Raw genomic sequence first — 27,628 nt, 5'->3', positions numbered from 1 at the left:
AGGATCGGTCCGGAGGTGGCGGTGGCACCGCGGCTGCGCAGGGCTGCGGCGCGTCATTAGCCTGCGCCTGGCGCCGGGTGAGGTGAGTGCAAATGGAGTGAGGGATAATTGGGAGTGGGCGAGAGGGAGCGGCCTCGACGGGGAGCTGTCACTCCTCGACAGGGGGGGAGGGAGGGAGGGAGTTTGTCTGTGAGGAGTCCTCACCCACGGTCGGGGAAGATGGCCTGAGCCCTCGATGAGGGAGGCGGCCTGAGCCGGGGGGTCCTGATCAACACCGAGCTCACAGATCAGAGGGAAACTTTCATCGCTGCACTGAACTGTCGGCGATTCCGAGTTTCCTGCATTTTCTGTCTTCCCTCCTAAATTTCTGTGCGACCTACTTGCTTGAGAAGTGCATTAGCACAGAAGCGTTTATGTACCGGGTGAATTTCAACCGGTCACTGGTGCTTTGATGTAGAAACCTCCAAACGTGTATCACAAAGGCATAATAAAAATAACGAGAATGTTGCCCATTGTAAATTGATCTCTCTTTTTAGAAATGTTTAAGATTTGTTCTTGTATCTTTACTTTCCACAGCTAGAATTTCAGTGATGGAGTGATCGATTGTTGTTCGTCATGGAGGCTTGTGACGGGGAAGCTATTTCCGAAATCCTTCGATTGAACGTGGGAGGTTGTTTCTTTACAGCCAGACGAAATTCCCTCTGTCGTTTTAAAGACTCAATGCTTAGTTCTATGTTTAGCGGACGATTTCCTTTGAAACTAGATAAATCAGGTAACATGGGTTATTTATTGTCAGGCATAACAATTCAGGTGTCATGCTGACTTTCATTTGTCAACAAGTGAAATCACATTTTCAAGGAAAGAGAGAAAATGCATTGATGTAAATAGACATAAGGAAATATATGGACAAATATGAAAATACATGTTGATTCATGTACTTATGTAACCTGAATAATTCAGATATTATATTTGTTCCTTGACAAAGAACAACCTGGTATGGTTTTTATGGTAGCTGCTTGAACCAACAACACACTCAACTTCTGTCGTAATCTACTTTTTGTTCTCACAACCACCACGTGCATTGCCTACTGGGAAATGTAGATTTTTATTATGCGCGCATAATAACACCTCTTTCCCCCTTTTAAAAAGACAGAAGAAAACCACAAACACAATATTACATCTACTTAACAAGGGTTTATACATTCCACGGCCAGCCTCTTTCCACTCAGCAGCTTTCAATCCATCTCTGACACTTGCATTTGCTGTGTTAGTTTCTGCATCATTCTGTGAACTCTGAACAATGTGTTCCTTTTCTACATATACTGGCCCCTTTTGTGTAGTGACAGGTGACGGGTCACAACAATGGGTTGGAGCTTGTGGTCATAGGTCCACTCAGCTCCTTCTCAGAGGTGTCCCTCCCACTATCTGGATTTGGTAAGAATGTGGATCTATTTCCTCTTGCCAGAATTGTGTTCTCGGATTTGTACTTGAACTCTAGGCTTCAGGACTGATAAACTTTTTATAGTCTTATGATACTGTTTATGTTTTACTTTCTCTTCCACTTTAGTCTGTTTGACCTTTTGTACTCCTTTAGGTGTCAACAGATATTCATGGATTGGAAGGTTGGTCTGTATGTGTCGATCCATCAGCATTTGGGCAGGAGAAAATCCATTCTGTAGTGGCATACTTCTGCGAATCATTAGACTTCTGTGGCAATTCTCTCATCCATTATGTGCTTTCTTCATGAGGCTCTTCACCATTCTGACAGAACTTTCTGCTAGGCCATTAGACTTGCTTGAAGTTGTATGTCAAAACATTGTATTGGCAAATGACTCAAATTCACTGCTTAAAAATTGTAGACAATTTCTGTTACTACTTCACAAGGAACTCCATGCCTTTCAAACACATTTTTCATGAAAGTGATAACTGCTTTGCTGGATGTTGACTGCAGTATTACTACCTCTGGATAATTGGGAAAAATAGTCTGTTGCTACAATATGAATCTTCCTATTACAGTCAATCAAATCTACTCCAACTCTGAAGAACAGCCTGTCAGGTACAGGGTTTGGTGTAAGCGGTTCTGTTTGCTGCTTTGGTCTGTAGGTAAGGCATGTGCCTTGGTTCATTCTTGGCCAGTACATCACCTCTTAAGCTCTATGTTTTCATTTTTTCTCGTGAAGATGTCCTTCATGTATCTTCTGGAACATTTCCTTGCATAGCAACACTGGAATCACAAACCTGTCCCTTTGAAGACCATATCTTTCACAACTGACAGTTCCTCTCTGGATGTCCAGTAATCTAGAATACCTATTGGACAGTCATTCTTAGCTGCTGGCCATCTTTTCTGTATTATTTCTTTGAGCTCTTTCATTGTTTCATCTGTCTCTGTTGCTTTCCTGATCTGCTCTGTTCTATCCCAGGATACTGGAAATGAGGAGATAATCATGTTTACATAGGCATATATCTCCACATTAACCTTTTGGTCACTCTTTTCTTTCTTGCCAACTGCTTGAGACAGTGCATCAGCTGCAAACGTGTATTTTCCCGGTGTGTAGATCATTTTCACTTTGTATTTCTGCAGATTATCAACATGTACTGTACTCTCATGGGGCAGTCATTCAGTGGTTTGGACATAATTGTGACCAGTGGTTTATGGTCTGGCTTCACTTGAACAGCTTGTCCATAAATATATTGATGGAACCTTTTGCATGCATAAGTGCTGGCAAGAAGCTTGTTCTCTATCTATGCATGGTTGGCTTCTACACTTGTTAAAGCCCTTGATGCATAGGTGTATCTAGGGTATAGCAGCTAGGGCACATGCCCTGGGTGCCACTGTCCTTCCCTTGCCTGCCCAAAATCCCAGCCTACTGGGAAATGTAGTTCTTTATTATACATTCATAATAATAGTTTCCTCGAGTAGTAAGAATAGATGATTATTTGAAAACATGCTTACTTTGTGTTTTGTCACTCTCATACTTTTCAATTACTTTATTTGCACAATTACACATGCAAAAAGCCTTGTATTGCCTTTGAGGACATGAGAATGCAGGATTCTCCTTGGAGCATTTGAAACTTAGATAGCTGGTCAAAGTTTTCAAAGATTGTTGGTGAGTATCGTTGAAACATTTGGATAGTGAAATAAGCAAACAGTCCTGCGCTGTCTGTAAGGAGTTTGTATGTTCTCCCCGTGTCTCCGTGTGTTTTCCCTGGGGGTTTAGGTTTCCTCACACCTTTCAAATCGTACCTGGGTTGTAGGAGAATTAGGTGTAATTGGACATCAAGGACTCGTGGGCCGAAAGGGCCTGTTACCGTGCTGTATGCCTAAATTTAATTCAACTTTAAAGTTGCTTTGCGCTGTTCCATTCACAATTCTATAGACTGGCATCTGTTCAACACAAAAATGCTGGAGGAAGTCAGCAGGTCTCACATTGACCATAGGAGGTAACGATATATTACAGATGTTTTGGACAGCCCATCTTCAAGGAATGAGTGAAAAGCAGGCAGGTGTCTGAATTAAAAGGATGGAGAGAAAGAAAGCAAAGGCAGAGGAGGAATACAGACCAACAGACAATTAATGGGATACAGATAGGAGGACAGGAGAGAGGAGAGGTGAGAATTGATAGGGGGAGGGGGTGGTTTGACTCTGAATGCAGAGCTGGGCAGAAAAAGACAGGGAAAAGAAAAGAGAGAGACCAAGCTTGAAGAAAGGAAACATAGGGATAGATGGGAGGGTGGGAGAAGGGAGTTAACGGAAACCAGAGAAGTTGCTGTTAATGCCATCTGGTTGGAGGGTGCCCAGGCAGAATACAAGGTGTTATACCTCCAATTTGTGGGTGTCTCAGTCTGGCATTGCACGAGACCATGAACAGACATGTTGGCAAGGGAATGGGGCAGGGAATTGCCGTCTTTCTGTTTGTTTATTTTTTTTACTCCTATAACAATTAACGAATAAAATACCATCATCAAAAGAAGTGAAATATAAAGTTGGTCTCCATTTAAAATATGTGAATAATAAATAGCATGTAGGAGAAGGAAGGAAGTAGATTAATTTGACATCACCATACCAGGAACTTATTTTTTATTGAATTTTTAAATATCAGTATTGTTTAAGACAAAGCTTCCTATAGTGTTTCAGATAGACACTGACCCCCCCTACAGGGAAAACCCACACAAACATGGGGAGAATGAGCAAACTCCTTACAGACAGCGTGCAATTCAAACCCCAGTCCCAATTGCAGGTGCTGTAAAGGCATTGCACTAACCTCTATGCAAACTGTGCTGCCCCAAAAATATAATGAGGTGCAGGTTAATTGGGTGTAATTGGGCTTGTGGGCCGAAATGGCCTGTTACCATGCTGTATGTCTGTCTAAATGTCAATCTGTTTCTTTTAAACTTGCATTTGTTCCACTGAAAATGTGACAGCTGCATGTGAAAAATGATGATGTGGTGATTTTTTTGTGACAAGAGCTGCTATAAGGGTGGATGGCCACATGAGCATATGAAAGTTAGAGAGATTAGAAGAGGAAAAGTTCAAGGAAGGATTGCCAGAGCAAAGGACTATGGTAGCTGAAGATATAATTACTGGTGGTAAAGCATTTAATATTGCGGTACATTGGAATTGGAAGAGCACAGTGCCTTTGGTCACAATTGGAGATTTACTAAGCTTGTATCTGATGGAGATTAGAAGGGAGAAAAGGAATGATTAAAACAGATGAGATCCTGAAGGATTTTGCAGTGTTGATATCGAGGGAATGTTCCTTATTGCAGTAAAAACAACCACAGGGTCATATTTAAAGTTTAAAAAGTTGCCCAATATGAAATGAAATTTTCTTCCCTTGATCAGTTGTCAGTCTTTAGAACTCTTTTCCTCTATGAGTGGTAGAATCCTCTTTGGAATATGTCCTCTTTGGAGATATGTTGGAGATGGCAAAGATCACAATCATTTATCTAGAGTAAATAAGAAGCTATTTGAATTTGCAGATGATTTGAGTAAATAAGGGAGAGTGATTCAAAGGCATTAAGCAAAAACACAGATGTGAGGAAACAACAATGAACTTAAGAATTAGGATTAGGAGTAGACCATTTACCTTCAGCTTGCACTATCTGCATCAGGATTGTTGCTCCTGCTCCACCTCATCTCTATTTTTTCCACACCTAGTCACTTTATTGCTTCACCATCCAGAAATTTGTTTGAACACACTCGTTTTGAACACACTCGTTCCAGTTGTTTGATGGAATTCTGAATAATGGGGATTTTAATGCATTTCTGTCCAGTTGTGTTTGTACCAGTCTATGCTCCATGTATTTTGTTGCATGTCTTATCAAGTAAGGTATTAAGATTTGTTATCCATTTACATTGGTACATTCGTGGGTTGAGCTGCTTATTCCTCAGTATTGATGGTTCAGACCTGTTGACTATGGTTTTCTCTGCGTTGAAAGCAATTGCCACTGTTGGAGTCTTCTTTCCTTGTACTGCATGGATTAAGTTACTGAACTTAGAGATATTGTCCATTGTTTGTCTTTTCTTAATAAATCCAGTTTCGTCAAGTTTTACTATTTTTGGTACACAGACAGCCAATCTGTTTGCTCATAGTTTTGCTATTATCTGATTCCACCTGCATTGAATCCGCCCATCGTTATTGAATGAAGATCTACTGGGGCCAATGCCTGAAGAGGGCGCACAAAATCAGTGAACCGGTGTGGACTCAAAAGGCCAACATGACCTGTTTCTGCTCCGTAAATGGTTATATGGTTATATGGTATGATTAAACCTCTGGAGCCCAGTTGAGAATTCCAAAGGTTCTGACCCTCTGTATGAAGAAATTTATTTTCATCTCAGTTCTGAGTGGGTAACTTTATACTTGGAGACTGATACTTCTGCTTCTAAATGGTCCAGCCAGGTTAAACATTTCTTTGCATCCAGCCTGTGAAATCTTCTTTGACTAATATTGCAGCAACCCCCTTCCCCATCTCTCTTCCCAATTTTCCTCTCACACCTGCAACTACAGTGCCTTGGAACATTTCAACTAACAGTCCTGGTCCTCCTTCAGCCATTCTCTGTTTTGACGATATCCCATGTTTGCTTTCTTCTTGCATTAAAATAAACACAACAAGGTTTACCCCTCTTACCTCAGTGCTTGTCCTCTCACCTTCCTGTTCTGCTTCAGCACCATTTCTTTGCTTTCTTCACTATTCTTAACTTTTTTTAGTCCCCATCTCTCCATCTTGGATCCCAATCATTTGCCAGTTTAAAGCTTCCAGGATGAGTCTAGCACATCTCCCAGCCAGGTTGATTTTTCTGTGAGTGGATTTTGTGAATTGAGTTTATATAATCTTCATAAGAAGAGGTCTCATTGAAAATTTTGGTAGGGTTGGATGGGGTAGGTGCAAGAATGATATTTCTCCTGGCTGGTTTGTGCAGAACTAGGTATTGCAGACTCAAAGTAGGGGGTTGGCCTTTCAAGACTTTGATGGGAAGAAATTTCATCACCCAGAGTATAGTGGATCCTTCTAATTCTCTGGGCTTTAAGTACGAGGGCAGAAATTGTTAAAATTTTGGAATCAAGGAACATGGATTAGTTTAGGAAAATGTCACTAGGGTAAAAGACCAGCTCTGATTTTATTGTGTGTCAGAGCAGGTACATGTGTCTTTTGTGTTGTCAAATGCTGGCTTCAGATGAGCCTTTTTTGCAATATAATGACTGGTGTGTCGATAGTATTGGGTACTGTTGGTACTGTGGAATTTGAAATTGCCCTTTTGGGTGATGTCCAGGTTTTAATGAGAAACTGTGGGAAAAGATCATGGGGATCCCAGAAGTAATGGTGCAGGAGCAGTTGGAGATTGCAGGTGATTCTTTGGATGTGACTTTGGAAAAAAAGTTTTATTTTCCTGCTCTGACATTGTTTTATTGCAGCAATCTCATAAATCCCCAAAAAATCGTCATTAAAATAAATTCCTTTCAAGACAATATTTTTATCAAATAACCTGTTATTTTATAACATTCGTTTCATTACTGCAAAATATTAGCACATCCAGTAACTGTCCAGTGTGCCACCTCTTTTAACATTATTTTTCCCTGTTCCTTTATTGTGAGCTGGAGTTTTCTTTGCTGTTTTGATGTTTAAATGGACAGCAGGGTAGAAGTTAGATACTCCCATATTTTTCTTCAAGCACCTTAGTTATTTTTAAATTTTTTTTTAAATTTTTCACACGGTGAACCATATCAATCAAAATACATACAAACATTTCCCTCTTAAATATACAGAGTGGCATTTTCTCCCCCCATCTTCCCTCCCCCCCTTCCCACCCCCCCTCCAAACCCATTAAATGTTCAACATATACAATACAATAAAACCATTAAATAATGTCATCACACAATGAAAATAAACAAGAAAATTGTGTCTACTTTTACACACTGGATCAGGTCATTTTGTCTTCTTCTCATTCTATCATTTTAGGGGGTGGAGAGCCGAGGCATGCCCTCTCTGTTATGTTCCATGTACAGTTCCCAAATTTGTTCAAATAATGTGACTTTATTTTTTCAATTATATGTTATTTTTTTCCAATGGAATACATTTATTCATTTCCATGTACCATCTCTTCTGATTTCCAAGTTGACATTATACATTTTTTTTACTACAGCTAAGGCTATCATAATAAATCTTTTTTGCGCTTCATCCAGTTTGAGGCCTAATTCTTTACTTCTTATTATATTACTTAGAAGAAAGATCTCTAGATTTTTTGGTATGTTGCTTTTTGTGATTTTATTTAATACCTGATTTAGATCTTCCCAAAACGTTTTCACTTTCTCACATGCCCAAATTGCATGTACTGTTGTTCCCATTTCTTTCTTCCAGTGAAAACATCTATCTGATAATGTTGGATCCCATTTTTTTTAACTTTTGGGGTGTGATATATACCCTGTGTAACCAATTATACTGTATCATATGTAACCTTGTGTTTATTATATTCTTCATAGTTCCAGAGCATAACTTTTCCCATGTTTCATTTTTATCTTTGTTTAAATCTTTTTCCCACTTTTGTTTGGGTTTAGAGCTTATTTCATCATTTTCCTTCTCTTGCAGCTTGATGTACATGTTCGTTATAAATCTTTTTATTATCATTGTTTCTGTAATAGAGCAGCACAATTAAGGTATTTATCAGATTTTTATCAGACAAGGGAAAAACCAGATTGGACTAAGATAAAGCTAGATAAAATAGGGGAGAAGGTACTGGAACATATACTTTATAAGTGGGATGAAAAGCTGGTGCAATATAGAAGCTCAAAGTACTGCATCATTTACTCAGTATATGGAAGATTCACTTAGAAAGGAAAAAAAATTACCATATACCAAAATTATTATTGATGCAAAATCAGCTAATCCCTTTTACAATAGATAACCTTTCCTTTAGAGAATGGGAGAGAAAAGGAATTAAAAGAATAGAAAATTGTTTTTTGGGAAATAATTTATTAACATTTGAACAAATTAAGTACAAATATGGAATAACTCATGGTACAATGTTTGCATACCATCAACTGAAAGCCTACTTAAAGGATACATTGGGAAACAGACTGAGACTACCTGAAGGAAGAAGCACCTTAGTTCTTGAAGGTATTACTGAGTTACGAGTCCAAAGGACCCCAAAACCCAGCAGCAATAGATATTAACCAAGACAAGTAGTTTTTAAAACAAAAGTTATTCTTAATTAACTTAAACATGAAAATAGAATCAAACTTTAAATTATCTCTATACTTATACTTTACTATACTCTATACTAACCCAAATTAACCCCCTTCTAATTCTAAGCGCACGTGTATGCAATGTGTGTGTAAATTCAAGAAAAGTTCTTTGGTTCACAGTTCAATCTCACATCTCCTTATTCCAAATTCTCTGGATGCATGCAATTCTTATACTGTACACAGAATTTAACATGTATAAAGTTCACCAGGCTTTGGTGCTTGAAAGGTAACTGTTTACCGCTTAGGAAAGTTCTTGTATGGTTTGCAGAGAGATTTGTTGTTCCAGGATTTCCACAACTGAGATACCACCATTAGTCACCTCAAGGTCTCGTTGATGAAACTTGCTCCATCAGGGTTTTCCAAATGGTAACTTCTTCCTCTAGGCCACCACAAAGCTCCACTCTGTTCCTCTTATTCCAAGAGAAATGTCAGTCAGATAGCACTTCCAGCCATCCACTGCTTTGGAACTTTTCATCAGTTCTTCCTGGATTGCACTGTTCAGTGTCCCACACCCACTAACTGAGAGAGCTTGTCACACCTCTCTCTCTCTCTCCCTCTCTCTCTCTCTCTCTCTCTCCAACTGAAAACTCCAGTGAAAAGCATGCGACTCATGTGACTTGCAAAACCCCCACCTTCTCCAGCAAAAAACAGGAGTTCTTCCTTCTGCTCAAGTTGTTGTTAGATAAACAAAACCCAGCGTGACTTTTCTGTGAGCATTTTGCAGAAAGGGTACATGTAGCTATCCTGGCTCCAGTTCCAAACAGTGGTCATTCATTTTATGACGTCAGTTCAGTTAAATGTACTTCACATTCTCCAGAGATCCTGCAATATTTCCTCAGTCTTTCAAATAAGATCTCTTTTAAAATGTGTATGTATGTAACCTACTCTAAATCATACCAAATTCCCCCAAATATTATAATCATTGCAACTGTGCGATGGCATGCATTAACAAGCAATATGTTGGAATAGACATGAAGCCTTCTAGTTGGAAAATAAATTGTTTGAGGTATCAAGTAAATCCTTTGAACTTGAAATTTACAATGCTGAAATTAAATTTAGGGTCTAATATACAGCCTTTTGACGTAGGGGCTTGCCTTATTGAACGGGATGGAAAACTCTTCAAGTATCTTTTGGATTATCTGCATGGAGAACTCTGCATTCCTGAAGAAGCAAGAACTCGTGTAGCCCTGCAGGAAGAGGCAGATTACTTTGGCATTCCCTATCCTTACAGTTTGACAGACTATTTATCCAGTGAGATGGAAAGACACTGCTCAGAATCGAACATTGAAATCAGAAAGGTTTGTCATTGCTCATTTCAGAATTACAAACCAATTTTATTTGGAGGTATGTTGCTTTTATTCAATAAACAAGAAATAGGAGGATTAGGTCATGCTGTTTTATAATTGATTAAGCCAAGTCAAAGAAGCTACAGATTGAATTTTAAATGTTTTCCCAAATTAGCTTGAGCTCTTTTTGGATAATTTTTATTCTTGCTAATTAATAATGATGTAAAATTTATTTATCGAGTTGGAAAATACAAGTTAAAAATGTCAACTGATGTAAATTCTGTCAGAGTTATAAAGCACACAAACAGGCCTTTTAGCCCAACTTGTCTGAGACTATACTAGTCTAATTTGCCTGCATTTGACCCATATCCCTCGAAACCTTTTCTATCCATGTGTCTATTTGAATGGTACCCAACTCTCCCATTTGTTTTGTCCTTCCACACCTTCTGTCCATCTTGGATCTTCCTCCACAGCTCTGCTTTTTTTTTTGCCAGTTCCTGTCTTGGCTTACTTCTAGTATCCTTTGCTCCTTTGTTAGTAGGATATGATTTTACATCCATTTAAATTTAGATTATATGTTGATATTTCAGAGCCACATTGAGGCAATACTGCACTGTCAGAAGTGCTGCTTATAGTTGAAAATATAGTGTCATCTGAATTCTTGGATATCTTATTAGTGCATGTATCAATGAATTATAATCCAGGTGCAGCTTTCCTTTATTGCTCAGTCACCTGCTCATTCCACAGTTATTATTATAAAATTATTGTGAAGATCTACATTATACTTTGTGTTATTTTAACAATTCACAAATAGATGGCACCACAGGAAAAGACAGTCTAAAATTGTTGTGCAAGTAATTTCTGCATTCCTCTATTTTTACTTTAACCTCAAGTGGAAGCTACCTTGTAAAGAACAGTAATTCTCATTGACCTGCTTGTGGATTTTGCTAAAAATAAATTTAACAACTGAAAGTGAAAGTTTTTCCAAAGGCATTTATCTCCTGGATCATATGGTGATTTGGAGAATTAACAATAAAATTTAATCTCATGGGATGAAGAATTTTAACTTTGCTCATCCTGTATTACAGTCATCATTTTTAAAAAAAGTGTTTGTTTAGTCGGGAAAGGTATACAGAGAATATGGTTTATTCCTGTAGGATCCTCTGAGCTGTCGCAGTATGTGGAGACCTTCTGCTTGATATGAATTATCCCCAAAATTACTTGTGTTTATGTTTGCTGTGATATTTTATGTTCATCAGTGTTTGTAGTTGCATAAATTATTTTCAACACATCTTTAATTGAATATCAGCCAAGGCACATTTCTACAAATCTCTATTACTATCTACAGATATTGTGTGTTATCAAAGACAAGATTCAATCAAAATGAGTAGAATCCTTTAATTCCACATTTTCTAGTGGTATAGTTGCTAGTTCCAATAAAGTGTTCCTAGAAACTCACACTAAGTGAAATTTTCTCTGGGCTGGTTTTTCAGTTTTTTTTTTCTGGGCAAAGAAAATTGCTAACTTACTTAATTTAATTTAAAAAAAATTTAACATGTCATCACAAACAGAACATTTGCAAAACAGTTATTTCAGATTTTCAAATTTAAAATGCTTTCTTTGTTATTATTAAATATAGACGCTTACAGACATGTGTGACTCCTATGGTTTAATCTGCACAAACCCCATGGTGTGGATCTTGCACTATCTCAATACTTGTGGTGCCAGCTGTGAAAGCAAGATTCTTGGCGTATTTGCATCAAAGACTGAGGGGATCGCAGCCATTGAAAAACAGCTGGGAGGCAGAATAAAGAGCAAAAGTATCTTTAAAAGGTAAAAAGTGGTTAATTTGATCATCAGTTTGTACTATGCATTGTGTTCACTGTGCATAAAGAATGTTGGGATTGTTGTCTCTCAAATTCATTTTCAAAGACCTACAGTCAGTTTACTGCCAGCAATTGTCTATGAACCATTAGATATCTTAATTTGAATCACCAAACTGCTTGAATTTGAATTACATTATTTATATCTAACACAATTCCCATTTTATTAAATAGTACTCTTGACTGCACGAAAACCAACAAGGTCGGTTCAGATACAGCAATGAGCTCTCTGAACCCTTCTCCATTAATAATGCTGCATTCTCGCACCAACCCTCTTTTCAATCTTCTTCAGCATGATGCTGAAACAAGCCATGAAAGACCTCAACAATGAAGATGCTGTTTACATCCGGTACCACACGGATGCAGCAGTCTCTTCAATCTGAGGCGCCTGCAAGCTCACACCAAGACACAAGAGCAACTTGTCCGTGAACTACTCTTTGCAGACAATGCCGCTTTAGTTGCCCATTCAGAGCCAGCTCTTCAGTGCTTGACGTCCTGTTTTGCGGAAACTGCCAAAATGTTTGGCCTGGAAGTCAGCCTGAAGAAAACTGAGGTCCTCCATCAGCCAGCTCCCCACCATGACTACCAGCCCCCCCACATCTCCATCGGGCACACAAAACTCAAAACGGTCAACCAGTTTACCTATCTCGGCTGCACCATTTCATCGGATGCAAGGATCGACAACGAGATAGACAACAGACTCGCCAAGGCAAATAGCGCCTTTGGAAGACTACACAAAAGAGTCTGGAAAAACAACCAACTGAAAAACCTCACAAAGATTAGCATATACAGAGCCATTGTCATACCTACACACCTGTTCGGCTCTGAATCATGGGCCCTCTACCGGCATCACCTACGGCTCCTAGAACGCTTCCACCAGCGTTGTCTCCGCTCCATCCTCAACATTCATTGGAGCGACTTCATCTCTAACATTGAAGTACTCGTGATGGCAGAGGCCGACAGCATCGAATCCACACTGCTGAAGATCAAACTGCGCTGGGTAGGTCACGTGTCCAGAATGGAGGACCATCGCCTTCCCAAGATCGTGTTATATGGCGAGCTCTCTACTGGCCACCGAGACAGAGGTGCACCAAAGAAGAGGTACAAGGACTGCCTAAAGAAATCTCTTGGTGCCTGCCACATTGACCACCGCCAGTGGGCTGATATCGCCTCAAACCGTGCATCTTGGCGCCTCACAGTTCGACGGGCAGCAACCTCCTTTGAAGAAGACCACAGAGCCCACCTCACTGACAAAAGACAAAGGAGGAAATACCCAACACCCAACCCCAACCAACCAATTTTCCCTTGCAACCGCTGCATCCGTGTCTGCCTGTCCCGCATCGGACTTGTCAGCCACAAACGAGCCTGCAGCTGACGTGGACATTACCCCTCCATAAATCTTCATCCGCGAAGCGAAGCCAAAGAAAGAGACTCTTGAGTAGACAATGTAGTGGATATGGTTAACTAGCAGAGTTAACATTTCAATTTGCAATTTCATCCATCAGTAACATTCCAACATTGATATAAAATCTCTTTCTTTCCTTGACTCATTTCTGCACTTCACCCATCTCACCTCCATTGCTCTTTCTCTGTTCCTTTTGCTTGGCTGTTCTCTTATCTCTCTGGTCTTCTTCTGCACCCCATCTCTCTTATTCATCCCTTAACCTGTCGCCATGCTCCTTTGCCAGTCACCTGCCCCTTAGCCTGGATTGCACTCACCCTTTCTCTATGACCCTCCCTTCAGGGCAACCCTATCCATAGCTTTCCATGCTGACTGCTTTTCAACCCCCACCCTCCTACATCCTCTTCTCATGGTCCACCCTTCTGCCTCTATTTCCTTCCCTCAACCAATAATACCTCTTTCATGACAACTGATGAAAGTGTAGGATATAAATTAGTTACATCAGGAATAGTATATACATTCCATAGAATTGAAAGAGTGCAGAGAAGATTTACAAGGATATTGCCAGGCCTTGAACTGAGTCTCAAGGAAATGTTAAACTGCTAAGGACTTTATTCCTTGGAATGTAGGAGGAGAGATTTGATAGACAAAATTTTGAGTAGTTTAGATAGAGTAAATGCAAGTAGGCCTTTTCCACTGAGTTTAAATGAGACAAAAACTAACGCCAATGGATTAAGGGTGAAAGAAGAAATATTTAAAGGGAGCATTGGAAGGAACTTTTCCAAACAGAGTGCTGAGAGTGTGGAACTTGCTGCCATCTGAAGTGGTGAATGCAAGCTCCATTTGACATTTAAGAAAAAATTGGATAGGTACATGGATGGAAGGGGTAGGAAGGGCTATGGCCTGGCTCCAGGCCATTGGGACTGTGCAGAATAATCACTCAAAATACAAGATGGGCCAAAGGGCATGTTTCTATGGTGTAGTGTTCTTTGGTTATATTTATATGCTTTATCATGTTAGATTTCATCTGTTGCAACTGTATTGCAGTTGAGATTGAATTTAGGAATTATGCTGCTTCATGTTTCTGTGTTTACAGGGAAGCAGGAAACAACCTGCAATATATATGGAGCTATTACTCAGCTGGCGAGCTGAAGAAAATGATGGATGCTTTCGATTCTTGGGAGGGAAGAGGTATTTACCTTTCATGTCAACAAAAAATTCTATACTTTGGAGGTGATCTCTAAAGCTCAGATGTATCTCAAACCATGTCTTAGATTATCACCAATTTCACCATCAGCTGGATTTGAAGTTCCCACAATGAATGATTATCACAGAGTTAAACTGTAAGAAATCTTAGTCAAGAAACATTTTGCACTTGCAGTCCCAGAAGGAGGGAGATCCTATTCACCAACTGCCAGTCAAATTCTAGATTGTTTTACAGCAGATTAAACCTTGACACATAGAGTTGTAGAAAGTGGTGATGTGTGTGTGTGTATATATATATATATATATGTGTGTGTGTATATATATATACACACATACACACACACATATATATATTAACTATATATATGTACACACAGACATATATACTGTATGTACACACACATAAACACATGTATACACAATGCAGACACACACATATATATATGTATATATACACACATAGATTGTCAGACACACACATATATATTGTTACAAAATAACAGCCCTCTTAATTATTTTTGGGACTAAAGGGAGTTTATTAGCACTAACACAGGAACAGCAATGGAAAGTTCACCAGACAATGGTAAATTCAAAATAATAGTTTTTTTTAAAATTGAACTATTAATAACATAACATTTCTTACTTATATCTAAACTTAACTCTAAATTTAACTCCACTATGCGCCAATGTAAAATGTTTGTGTATAATAAAGTACCTCTCTGAAAAGTAATTTCTTAAAACTTCAGCATCATTTTAGTCTTGTATGAAGATCTTAAATTCTTCGTTCAGAAATAATTACAAAGTGCTTTTAAACATCATATCTTCAGGCCTCTATACTCACAATTCTTTTCCATGAGACAGGGAATGTGGCTATTTTCTACCATGATGAATTCACAAACCCAGACAAGGGTTAAACGAAGTGGTTATACAAAAATAGACCCAGGAGAATTCCGTTCTCTTTTCCAAAGAGACAGCAAAGTGGTCTCTTTATTTCAAAAACCACTGATTTTGATACCCTTTTCCCAGGAGTAATACACATAACAGCACCTATTCTTGTTACTGTAAATCAACTCTGTCTTTCACAAGGTTTCAACTCCTGTGTGTCACAAGATTGACTTCTGTCAACTCCAAACTGAACTCCACCAAAAATGTCTGAATTCGATAATACATTTCTCCAAACCATATTACTATTTACATAATCAATGAGGTCAGTTCCAATACTTTAAAATCGTGATCAGTTATAGGAATTTTAAACAGTTGCAAACCCCAGTTTCTTGTAAACCATGTGATCATCTTAAAGGCACATAACTGCAAAAGATTACCTCACTTCTATTTCAAAGGCTTAAGCATTATCACTCATGTGGCTCTGAGTTTCATTTCTTTTGTTCAAGAGGCCTTAAATGGTTTAGTTTAAAACAGATGGCTTCCTTCAACAGTTCTTATTGAGTACTTAGATACTTCACATTTTAATAAAGCAAACACTCCATTGTCCTTGAATAAATAAGACCCACTTAAAATCCAATAGCTCTGTCTTTCCAAGACACGTTGACTCAGAAAATAAATTCCTTTCTGAAAACAATGGTTCTCTGTAAATGTGCTGTGAACTGTCTGTGAGCCTGTACCAGCTCACAACTAATTTACTAAGAATACAGATACAATATTTTAACTATAATTTACTAAGACAATTTTATATATGAGAAATATAATTCAACATTAAACTAAAGGTTAACAGAAATCTGTTACAATATGCACAGACACACACACATGTATATATGTACAGACACATATATGTACACATACATACTTATGTACATGCAGGCTCATATGTATGTAAACGTGAATATATGGAGACATGCATATATATGTACATACACATAGATATGTACACATGTACATGCATATATATGTGCACAAACATGTGCGTACACACACATGTATACACATATGTACATGCACATATATGTACACGCATGTACACACATATGCATACTATATATCCACAATTTTGATCATTTCTCTTTATTGCAGTCTCTCTTCTGGGTGCGACGGATAGAATTTAAATGTCTGTGGCACTTCATCTTTTTTCTGATAATCTCGTTTCAAGCTATTGGGGATTAAATGGAAATGTAGCTAAGAAGCTGTAAAAGATGACTTTGTGGGTTTTGAGATGGCTTATAAGGCCTGTGATGGCCTTATAATGGATCTGCAATGGGTTGAGCAAGAGGTTCATGACGTGTAGGATTCAAGGCACTAGATGCCATCCTGAATGTTCTCTCCATTTTGAGTGATTATGGGTCGGTTATTCCTTTAAGATGAGGTTACACTTTATCAAGGAGACAGAAGTATTTCTTCAAACCTCTGGTAAATTGTTGGAGATGAATATGTGCTTTGAAACCTTGGTGTCAGACATACAATGTGGACTTTGCATCAGAGCTGGTTGAGTGAATTCATAATCTCAAAGATGAGGATGTTGGCTTGGGAGACAGATGTGGACCTTAGTTTACTTCCCCTGCTGGTAGATTTGGTCGATGTGGCATATTCAGTTGGTGATACTTCTCTAATTCTTTGTAGGTTGTCAGATGCATGTCGGAGTGCACAGATCACTAATATCCAGTGGATAATGAGTTTTATGATGAGTGTGAGGTATTGTTCAGGTGACAAAAGCTCTGCTGGAACACTGAAGATAGTGGTAAATTTCAGCTATTTTCCTCCTCTGTGAGATAGTTTCTGAGACATTTAAATCTTTTCCAGCATCTCATCACTTATTCCTTGAGTTCGTGTTTTGAAATGTGGGCATTGGTATTGGATCTTTGTAAATATTTAATGTAAGGTCCTTTCTCTTTTCTGTTCAGTGGATATATCAATGACAACTTGGAAAGTAGGCATTGTCCTTATGCTGTAGCTTGATAACTGAGATTGGTGTGACCTTTTTTCTGGAGTGGAGGTGATATAGGTTGAATCAAGTCCACTTCCTCATGTAGATTGTAGACTTGCTTAACTCCCCTCTGTACTGATTTGAATCTGTGCAGGGCCTGTTGATTTGAATCTCAGCTTGCATGATTTCAGTTAGCAGATGTAGAACTGATACAAATGTTTGCAGTCTCATCTAAAAAGGATTTGACATATAGCCTAATTAATGTCATTCTAGGAAGGTAGCAAGACTGGATGGAGTAGTATGCTGTGGAATGGTGCCAAGGATACTCGTATGAAGTACAGTCTGTTAATAAGTTTTGTGAAGTGCTTCTTCCCATGTACAGTGGCTACCTCTTCTACTTTAGTGAATCACCTTCATTCTTGACATTCATTGGGGGAGCTCTTGGATGTTTGAGTGGTAGAGGTTTGTGACCACACTGAATAATCTAGGTATAACATTGTAATCTGTTCTTCCTATCAGACCTGTTATTGAAGTCACAGTATTTTCATTGCCCCTCAAATTTCAGCTGCCTGTTGTTAATTAAATCCCAGATCTCTTTGCTGTTCTTATTAGGATGGACACTGTTGGCTGTCAGTTGTCTCAGAAAAGCTTGAAACCGTCAACTTCTTGTGAAACCCTTTCTGTTATCGTCACGGTTTTGGGACCAGGCTGATGGGTATAATAGAGCAGATTAGTTGCAGTCAGTGCAACAGTTTATTTGTATCTGTTACAATAAAGTGGAAACTTTGCAAAGCAATGCCTGAATTAAGAATGTTGCAGTGAGGTCTTGTGGTTCTGTTTCTGACAGATCATGATGTTGATCAGAAGCATGTCACAGACATGGCAAATGGAGGACTCATTAGAGTTAGCTTTCCTTACTCCATCATCAACACTCCTTGCCATGTGTTTGTGTGCCTTCCAACCTGGCATTGGGATTATCCAGGAGGTTCTGGAATACGCTTTTAGATTATTCCAGAAAGTGAAAGCATAAATATTACCTAGCCTTACTCATACTTTCCAGATATTTGCTGATGTTCATGGAGTCCTGGCTCCATGCATGAATGACCTGAAGGGTTATGAGATGATCACTTATCCCAGAGAAGTTGCTAAAATGCAAGACTTGCTCATTCCTGATGGCATAGCTTATCAATGAAGCTGCACCCGTTGCCTTATTCTTTGAGCTGGTCACTTCCTGTCATGCAGGGCAGCATTGTCAATGTCAGGGAATTTGATTTCCCAGGCTATGATAACAGAGCAACATTCAAGTTGACCTTCCAGATTCTGAATTTAATATGGAGGAGTGGAAAACGTCTGATAGTGGTTTCTTTGAACACACTCATAGGCTCTCACTCAGACACAAAGCGCTCACCCTCTGTTTCTTGATCATCTTCCTGATGCTTCCCATCCCTGAATCACCTTTGAGACACCTCAGGAAGTTCCTCCCACTTTATCTCCTACCCATCCTTGTCCTTACCAACTTCCTTGCAATGTACAATTCAAACCAATTTTTTTTATTTTTCTCCATCTCTGCCTTTCCTTGGATTTTTGCCACTCCCCACCCCACCCCACCCCCAATTCCATCACAATCTCCCTCTTATCTCCTCTTCTTTAGCCTCAAAAAAAAACTTTGATTAAAGTTTATTTTCCATTCAGTGTGGTTTAGAAACCTTGCTTGACTGTTTGATGCTGCTCTAGTTGTTTGAAAACTTGGGAAATATTTTATTTGTACCTGAATGAGTATTTCCTGTGGTCCTGTTTACATTCGTTTTAGATTTTAGTAAATCTGTCAAGAACCTCGATCTGCCTCTTGGGCTTTCTCTGTTTGTTTTGCAGAGGCTACAGTTACAGTGGTGTCTGATACAATTTAATGTTGGCAGTGTGTGAGCTCCCACTGGGCTATGGGAAGGATGTTGGAACCTTGTGAATGTTTTACCAGTTGATAGGGATAGATTTGTTCTCACACATAATTTTATCCATTACCATAATGAAATCCAGAAGAGAACATAAGATATTCATGGTGTTTTATTGCTTTTGAAAAATTTGGAAGATATGCTAAGGTCATGAATATTCCATTCTCCAGTCTCATCTTTTTAAAAACATTTGCACATTTGTTTCTCTCGTGAACATCACCCAGCTATTTAAGATGCTGAAGAAGAGATTTGTTGATTATTTTCTTCTTAAAACTCCTGTACTCTCAGTCATATCTGTTAAATTCCACTGTATGATCCAGCACCCTATATTTCCATCTGCAGGTTATTTTCATTTACTGTAACCTCACTCTTAACCATCTTTTCACTCCAAATTGATGGAGCATCTTACATTTCATCCAAAAATTTATTTTGTGCAGAATAAATGCATTATTCTGTGTCAGAAGTTCAAACCTTTGATATACCTCAAAATAAATGTAAGACTAGCCACATAACTCACCAAGGGTGGCACGGTTGGCGTGGCAGATAGCACAACGCCTTTACAGTACCATTGTGCAGTATTGGACTGGGGTTCAAATCCCGCACTGTCTATAAGGAGTTTATATGTTCTCCCCGTGTCTGTGGGTTTTCTCCAGGGACTGCGGTTTCCTCCCACTGTACAAAACGTATTGGGGATGCAGGTTAATGGGGTGTAAATTGGGTGGCACAGACTCATGGGCCGAAGTGGCCTGTTACTGTGCTGTATGTATAAATTAAAAATTTAAATTATAATAGTTTATAGGTTTCAGAAAAATAGTGAATTGCAGGCAGTGAACAATTGATTCCAATTGAAAATTTGCTTTCTCATTGAGATGAGCGAAGTGATATTATAGTTGACAGAAACAAGTGGTGTTTAGATAAGAGAGGATGTGATGCCAGGTACAAGCATTGATCAAATAGAGAAATTTGTATTTCTACTGATAGCAGCTGCATCATTGTATCACTCACTTTGAAATGACTTCTCTAGAAAAATGATGGTGAGGTATCTATAGATGCTCTGTGGATTCTAAATTTGCACAAGAAACAGTTTGAACTATTGATTCTGAACACCCAAGGATGGAATGAAAAACACTTTTTTCTAATAGAGTGTAAACTCATGTTTCCTAGATTTTTTTTTACCATTCAGGATAATAGAATTATAATTAGATGGTACTGTCTGTGATGAGGAGCAGCAATATCACTGGATTCGATCTGTTCCATAATAATGTGCACAGATGCTAATATTTTGTGACTTGGTGATATCCTCATCTTCTACCAATATCTTTTCTGGTATATAGGTATAATTTCTTGTTTTATCTGCAGGTGTCAGTTATTGGAGAGTGCCTCAGGAGTTGATCGAATGTTGGACCCTCGAGGGCCGACCTCTGCAAGGCACCAAAGAGGTGGTGGCACCAATTCAGAAACGGTGGGTGTTAGTTTCATTTTGTTTCAAAATTATTATTTCTCATTTTATGCAGAATGGAGCCAAACTTTGAGGTTGAAGATTCCAGAGCTACCTTCTATTTTTGTATTTGCTAATTTATACACTATTTCTGTCCTCGTTAAATGAATTCTGAAATAACATTGCTGTTACGATGAGCTATTACTTCAGAGTTCAGATCAGGAGACAACTGATGCATGCAGGAGCATTCTGCTGAGAAGGAAAGCTTGAAAATCAGTACTATAGAAAGGCAGTTTATCAGAGTAATTCTAAATTATTACAAATATCACTGAGATGAGGAAAAAAATATCATGATAAATTACTACTTTATGCTTTTATTGCACTCTAAATATAACAAGTTCATTTAAAATAAATGTTTAAGTATTTCCTTTTCCTGTAGCTTGTTTTTCACAACCTGGCGTACATTGTGGTCATCTTTCAGCCTTCATCAACGTTGCTTCTGAATGGGACATAAAGCATGTCAGTCACCCAATTTTGTTTTTACCTCTCTCCTTAATTTGTTTTAATGTATTAGGGAATCAATTCACAAACACCTAAAAAGAAATTTATGAGCTCATCTTGGAATATTGCCGGTTCTTGCACAGTATTGTGACATCTTTTCCAACTTGGATCTTGTAATTCATTGGTTATGGATTCTGTAGCACAAACTCACAGTAGAACCTGGATACATCATCTTGTTCAGCCGAGAACTTTGCTGCACTTCACTCTCAGTATCATTGGATTGAGGAAATCTATCAAATATATATGACACCCTCCCTCCTGGACCTTAACCATGTACATTACGTTTCCCCATATCTGAAATTTGGTTAACTGAAAAGTTCAGTTATCCAAACTTTTTTCGGCAGTGACATGATGTCACAAGTTGAAATTTTTTTTTCACCTATGTGAACAAGTGAGCCTATGATGCACTATTGGCACCATTTTGGTAACAACAGAGCTCAGAACCAGCTAGGAAGACAGATGCTGAACAGCTGGATGCTGACTCGGAGAAGCAGGCTGGAATCTCGAGCCATCAGCGAGCAACTGGCAAAAGTTGGTGGGTCAGGCAGCGCTTGGGGAAATTGTTTTCATTTCAGGTAACTCCCTCTCCTCTCTCTCCATTTCTTCTTTACCCTCCACTGTACCTCCACTGTCTTGGCGTCATGAAGGAAAGCGGCTTCCCAGGCAGGAGCGGGGACCTCTGGCTCTTGGGCAGGGACCTTGGTGCAGAGGTGTTGGGGATCGGCGACAGCGGTGGGAAAGTGTCAGGGATTGGCGATGGCTGATCTTCCATTTTCTTCCATTAATCAATACAAGTATTCTCCTGATGCTACTGGGCTGCTTAAAGCCATTATCTGAAAAATCCAGTTCACCGGAAAATGTCTGGTTCCAAGCCTTTTGGATATGGGGAAAGTACTATATTAAACTGCACTATCTTTCTATTTCTTGCCTCACCAGCATGTGGCATAGATTGTAATCCTGAGATTACAACTCTGGAAGCTTTCTTTTTAACTTGCAACCTTGCTCTTTGAAATCATTCTGCAAGACCACATCTTCCAACCTAAGTCATTTGCATCAAGTTAAAAAACAATGCTGGATAAACTCAGCAGGTATACCTTGATGAAGGGCTCAATTCCAAAACATTGGTTATATATCTTTATCTCCACTATATACACAAGGTGGCAGGACCAGACAACATACCTGGTTAGGTACCCTGCACAGACTAATTAATGAAGGTCTTCACGAACATCTTCAACACCTCAGTGTAGCAGTCCATTATTCCTGCAGGGTTCAAGACAGCCATCATCATCCTGGAACCCAAAAGGGTGAGAATAACTGTCGTCAATGGCTACCACCTGTGGCACTGACCTCCACCATTATGAAATGCTTCAAGTGTTTGGTAATGGAACACACCAAAGTACAACTCCAAGAAACACTGGATCCATTTCAATTTGTCTATGGGAGAAACCATTCCACAGATGATGCTATAGCCTTGTTACTTCACTCTGTCCTAGCCCAAATTGACTTCACCTCAGTGTTTAATATGATCATTCCCCAGAGACTGGCCCAGCGAGGACACTTAAACACTGTTTAGGTGTTTCCTCTCTGTAACTGGATCCTGGACTTGCTAACGGAAAGACCATAGACTGTCCAGTCGGTAGCAGAACATTAAGCAACATCACACTGAGCACTGGGGCACCTCAGGGCTGTGTGCTCACCCTGCTCTTGTTCACAGTACTGACTCATGGCTGCATCACCAGATCCAGCTCCAATAGTATCATCAAGTTTGCAGATGACACAACAGTAGTTGGCCTTGTCAGCAACAATGATGAGTTACACTATGGAGAAAAGGTGGAAAATCTCATGAAATGGTACGTGAGTAACAACCTGAATCTCAATGTGGATAAGACGAAGGAGATGATCATGGACTTCAGGAGGACCAGGAATGACCACCCTCTACTACACAACAACAACACTCTAATAGATAGAGTGGAGAGCACCATGCTCCTAGGAGTTCATTTAAATAGTGACCTATCAATTACACTCAACATCTCGTCACTTGTCTGGAAGGTGCAAGTGACTGCACTTCCTGAGAAGACTGAAGTGAGCAAGGCTACCGGCCACCATTACGTCAATCTTCTATAGGAGCTGTGTCGAGACCATTCTAGCCAGCTACATTACAGTGTGGTACAGTTAGTGCAGAGAAATGGATCAGAAGTTATTTCATAAGACCTTAAGAGTGGCAGAGAGAATCACTGGAGTCTCCCACTGCCCCCCCCCCCAACCCCCAATTGACGTGATCTACCAGGATAGTTGTCTGAAGAGAGAGCGCAAAACCATTGAGGACCCCTTCCACCCTGCACACAGCATCTTTCAGCTGCTCCCGTCGAGTAAGAGATACAGGAGTATCAGTGCCAGCACCACCAGGCTGAGGAACAGCTTCTTCCCGCAGGCAGTGAGAATGCTGAACGATCAAGGGAACTGCTCACTCTAACCAATCGAGATTCTCATATTCATGAAACAATATTTATTTGTCGAGATGAAATACTTGTCCTGCATATGTCTGTATGTGTGTTATGTCTGGTTGTATGTCTGCTATTATTTTGCACAGAGAACCGGAGAATGCTATTTTGTTGGGTTGTACTTTACTATCAGATGACAATAAACTTGACTTAAAGTACACTTTTGACCTGCTGAGTTTTTCCAGCATTGTGTTTTTACTTCAATCATGGTGTCTGCAGACTTTCGTGTTTTACTCTCATTTGTACCAATATGGACCACAATCTCTGGCTACTCACCCTCCCTACTCAAAATCCAGTACCAATTCTAAGACCTGATGAAGTTATTGGTACCATTAAATCAAATTTACTCATTTACTTTGTGTTTTTGGACCTTCACATTAAATGCAAGTTTTATGTCTCTTCCAGGCATTCTGTTGATGCCAGTGAAACTGAAATGGAAACACCCAAAAGAAATCACAAACCTGTAGAGTTCTCTGGCCCATCCACCAGCACCCAGATTAAAGTGAAGAATTCTGGATTAGTGAAACTGTCAACCCCAGTTGCAACCTCAAAGACTGAATTAAACTCTTCACTTCATCTTAAAAATGCAGCTGTAAAGAGAGCAAATACAGGGGAATTTGTAAACCACAGGACAGCATCTTCCACTAACAAGGGATCTTCTGAATCAGGTGCCCAAAAATCTGTCAAATTTCAAAATGCTGGAAGTGCCACAGAGCCTGGTTGCACAGCAGTGGTGAAGCTGCCAGGGAAGAAATTATTGGTGAATCGAGTGATCAAATTGAAAAGACACCCACCTTCTGCAGCAGCTGTGATGCCATCGGATCATTCTAAGAGCAAAAGAGATATGAATGTAGCAATTTTAGATTCACAAACTAGTGCTTCAGAAAACATTCACACCTCCAGCATAGTAAACTCAGAGAATGACTGTGGAGAGGACATATGTGAAGTTGGTAGGAAAAAAGATGAGAACGGTTAATGATTGAGATTTGGGAGGAATGGAGGAGAAAGAGGACATCAGGTGGTTTAAGACTCTGCATTTGAAATACTGTATGTTGATGTTTAGCATAATTTCCGAAGAAATGTTATTGCTCAATCTGAAATTCACTGGGAGTCATTTGATAAAAGAGGAAAATTTGTCCTTTTATTGGTAGTTAACAGGTTTATCCAGTCCATAACACAGACCAAAGAGAATATGGATTTGATATCTGATCTGTGCATTGTTGCCTTCAACTGTTTAAATTATATGATAGGTGCATTTGAGTGTTTTTAGTGAATGGATGGGGAATTTGCCAAACATTTCAGCCTAGGTAATTATCCATCAAGCATGGAAATATGAGCAGAAACAATGACTAGATATGTTTATGATTTCTTCATCTCCCACATCTGTGATGAAGTAACCTATAAATTCTCACAGTTAGTACAAAATGAGGTGGACAGGTTAGCGTACAGTTTCCGCAATGTCATTACAGAGCCAGAGACGCGGGTTCGAATCCGGGTTTGTACTTTTTCCCCTGTCCGGATGGGTTTTCTCCGGGTGCTCCAATTTTCCTCCCAGCCTTCAAAAACATACAGGAGTTGAAGGTTAATTGGGATAGTTGAGCAACATGGGCTTGTGGGCCAGAAGGGCCTGTTGCAGGGCTGTACGTCTAAATTTTTGAAAATTAAAATTAATGACCAAGAGTCAGGTACTATTGAGCAAATGTAGTAAGTGGAATAAAGACTGCAGATTTCAGTAAATTGGTAAAAATATTTTTCAAATGATTTCAACTCATCTGGCCATTAGAATTTCAACTACATCTTTTAAATAAAGTATTTTAACACATGCTGGATCAGATTTAAAATATTTCACTTCTAATTGGATTGAATGCTACTTAAGATTTAATTGGGCATTCTGAAAGCTAAGTCTTGAGAACTGTAGCAGTGTCTGCATTGAAAGTTTCTGCTCTTGAACATTATAGAGAAGCACAAAAATCTGCAGACACCATGTTGAAGTAAAAACACACAATGCTGGAAAAACTCAGCAGGTCAAGCAATGTCCTTTATATAGCAAAGTTAAAATACGTAACTGACGTTTCGGGCTTGAGCCCTTCCTCAAGGAATGGGGAATTATTGGTAAGTGTCTGAACAAAAGAATGGGGGGGGGGAGGTGGTAGGGAGAGAGGGGATAGCAGAGATCAAAGGGAGGAGGGGTGGCTAGGTTAATGGAGGGATGAGTACTGGGAAGGGAAGGGGACGAGAAATATGTGCCACATTTCTGCATCCATCGCAGGTCAGGAAAGTCAATGGCCTTGATTGACAGAGCAGCACCTCACTGTAGACTGTACAGCTGAATTCAGCCTTTTAAGCATGAATGGTGCCTATAACAACATCCATGCAATGAAAAATAGCAGCAGTTAAATTATCTTTGCAGAACAGTGTAGAGGATCAAGTATTCATAATGGACCATGCCATTATAATTCTGCAAAATGGGGTGAAATTTGGTTGATGAATTGCAATTTCTGTGAGCACTAGCTATCCACATTTCCACATGTTCCTGGGCTAATAGAAGTATTTTGCCATTATTTGTACAATATTTTACATGAATTTGGTGTTTGTGCACCTGTGTGTGAAAGAAATAGCCACATGTTAGACAAACTATTTACAGAGCATGAGGTTTTAAGTTTAATTGGTCAATTTTAAAAGATACAAAAGTGGAATTTTTTGATATTGCTTGCTAAACTCTTCAAACCCATCCTTGATTTGAGTGGTAATTCTTAGCTATGCCACAAGTTATGATGCAGAATGAAAATGATTATTTTATTTTCATTCCAAACTACATTTTTATCAATAGAGTTGCCTGTGACCTCAAAGTAGGTGGACTGCCTGTTTTCCAATTTGGGGAAAGGTATGTCATAAAGAGGCATGTTTTGGAATGGACCTTTTTATTGCGATAGTCAATAAAAGTAGCTTAAATCAAAGTTGTGCTTTGTCCAAGTGTGGAAAGTTTATCTTTATTACTTGGTCTCAAAATGAAAACCACATTTTGTACTTTTATGCTTTGCTTATGGAGTTTCTTGTTCTTGCTCTGGTCTGGTACACGTTTTGGTTCAGTGTGTGTTTGTTGACCTGTCAAGAAATCCAATCAATTTTTTGCACTTAGGATGACTTAGTTGGCTAGTTTTCTAAGAAAAATCTTATTTTCTGACACCGGTCAATAATGATATTATTTTGGTGCTGCCAACATTTAGATGTTATGCCCAGAACAGAAATTTTGTATGATGAGAACATGAACTGTTGGTGCTCAGAAGCTGGCATTTTCAGTGCATCCAGGCATAATGCAACAGAACTTGCATGGTGAGCAGTATTCAGTGCTCCATTTGGAAGTTCAATGTTAATCCATTTACATCAAGAGTGTGTGAGAAGTGAATTGTTATTCTGGAGGTATATGCTTTAATGTAAAACTTGTATTGGCTTTGGTTTTATATTTAAAATTTATATGCTCCATATTGTACAGGTGAACTGTTTGTTTTACGAGAAAATAAAATATGATTTGCTTGTTCTTATTGTTCATGGTTTTCTGTGCCAGTTATCAATTTTTCATGTTGTTTTCTGTTTAATGGCACTAATAAGCCAAGATAAAATAATTCACACTTTTAAAAAGACACTTTATTGTTGTATAATTCTTGGACATTCTTATTTTTCTAAATCTTAACCAAGAGATATAGATGGAGTCCATGGAGAGGTGGGAAGTTTATGCTCGGAGCTGCATTCAGTACCTTTGGTAGCTTCTGATCTTGAGCAGAGTAG

General features: G+C 39.1%; 1 protein-coding gene and 1 long non-coding RNA gene across 2 annotated transcripts; one reads left to right on the top strand and one right to left on the bottom strand.

Moving 5' to 3' along the window:
* Positions 1-27,380, top strand: LOC138761789 (BTB/POZ domain-containing protein KCTD18-like). The gene is made up of 7 exons (XM_069934522.1): positions 1-82; positions 577-772; positions 9,828-10,039; positions 11,667-11,860; positions 14,409-14,503; positions 20,702-20,804; positions 24,248-27,380. Exons 2-7 carry the CDS (start codon positions 616-618, stop codon positions 24,816-24,818), a joined length of 1,332 nt encoding a protein of 443 aa, XP_069790623.1. The 5' UTR covers positions 1-82; positions 577-615; the 3' UTR covers positions 24,819-27,380.
* Positions 21,139-23,049, bottom strand: LOC138761790 (uncharacterized). Its single transcript, XR_011356509.1, has 2 exons — positions 22,521-23,049; positions 21,139-21,279 (listed from the first exon to the last, which is right to left on the bottom strand). It is a non-coding gene; the product is annotated as an uncharacterized lncRNA (long non-coding RNA).
* Positions 27,381-27,628: the final 248 nt, after the last annotated feature.

Source organism: Narcine bancroftii, chromosome 4, assembly GCF_036971445.1.
Source record: "Narcine bancroftii isolate sNarBan1 chromosome 4, sNarBan1.hap1, whole genome shotgun sequence".
NCBI classification, from domain to species: domain Eukaryota; kingdom Metazoa; phylum Chordata; class Chondrichthyes; order Torpediniformes; family Narcinidae; genus Narcine; species Narcine bancroftii.
The sequence above is the reverse complement of the archived record's forward strand: the minus strand, read 5'-3'. Positions and strand labels throughout refer to the sequence as shown.

What these genes read in the sequence shown, in the direction of transcription:
- LOC138761789 (XM_069934522.1), top strand. Translation starts at nt 616, where the DNA reads ATGGAGGCTTGTGACGGGGAAGCTATTTCCGAAATCCTTCGATTGAAC. An exon ending in TTTGAAACTAGATAAATCAG is followed by an intron (nt 773 to 9,827) that starts GTAACATGGGTT and finishes CTTTTGACGTAG; the next exon opens with GGGCTTGCCTTATTGAACGG. An exon ending in CGAACATTGAAATCAGAAAG is followed by an intron (nt 10,040 to 11,666) that starts GTTTGTCATTGC and finishes TATTAAATATAG; the next exon opens with ACGCTTACAGACATGTGTGA.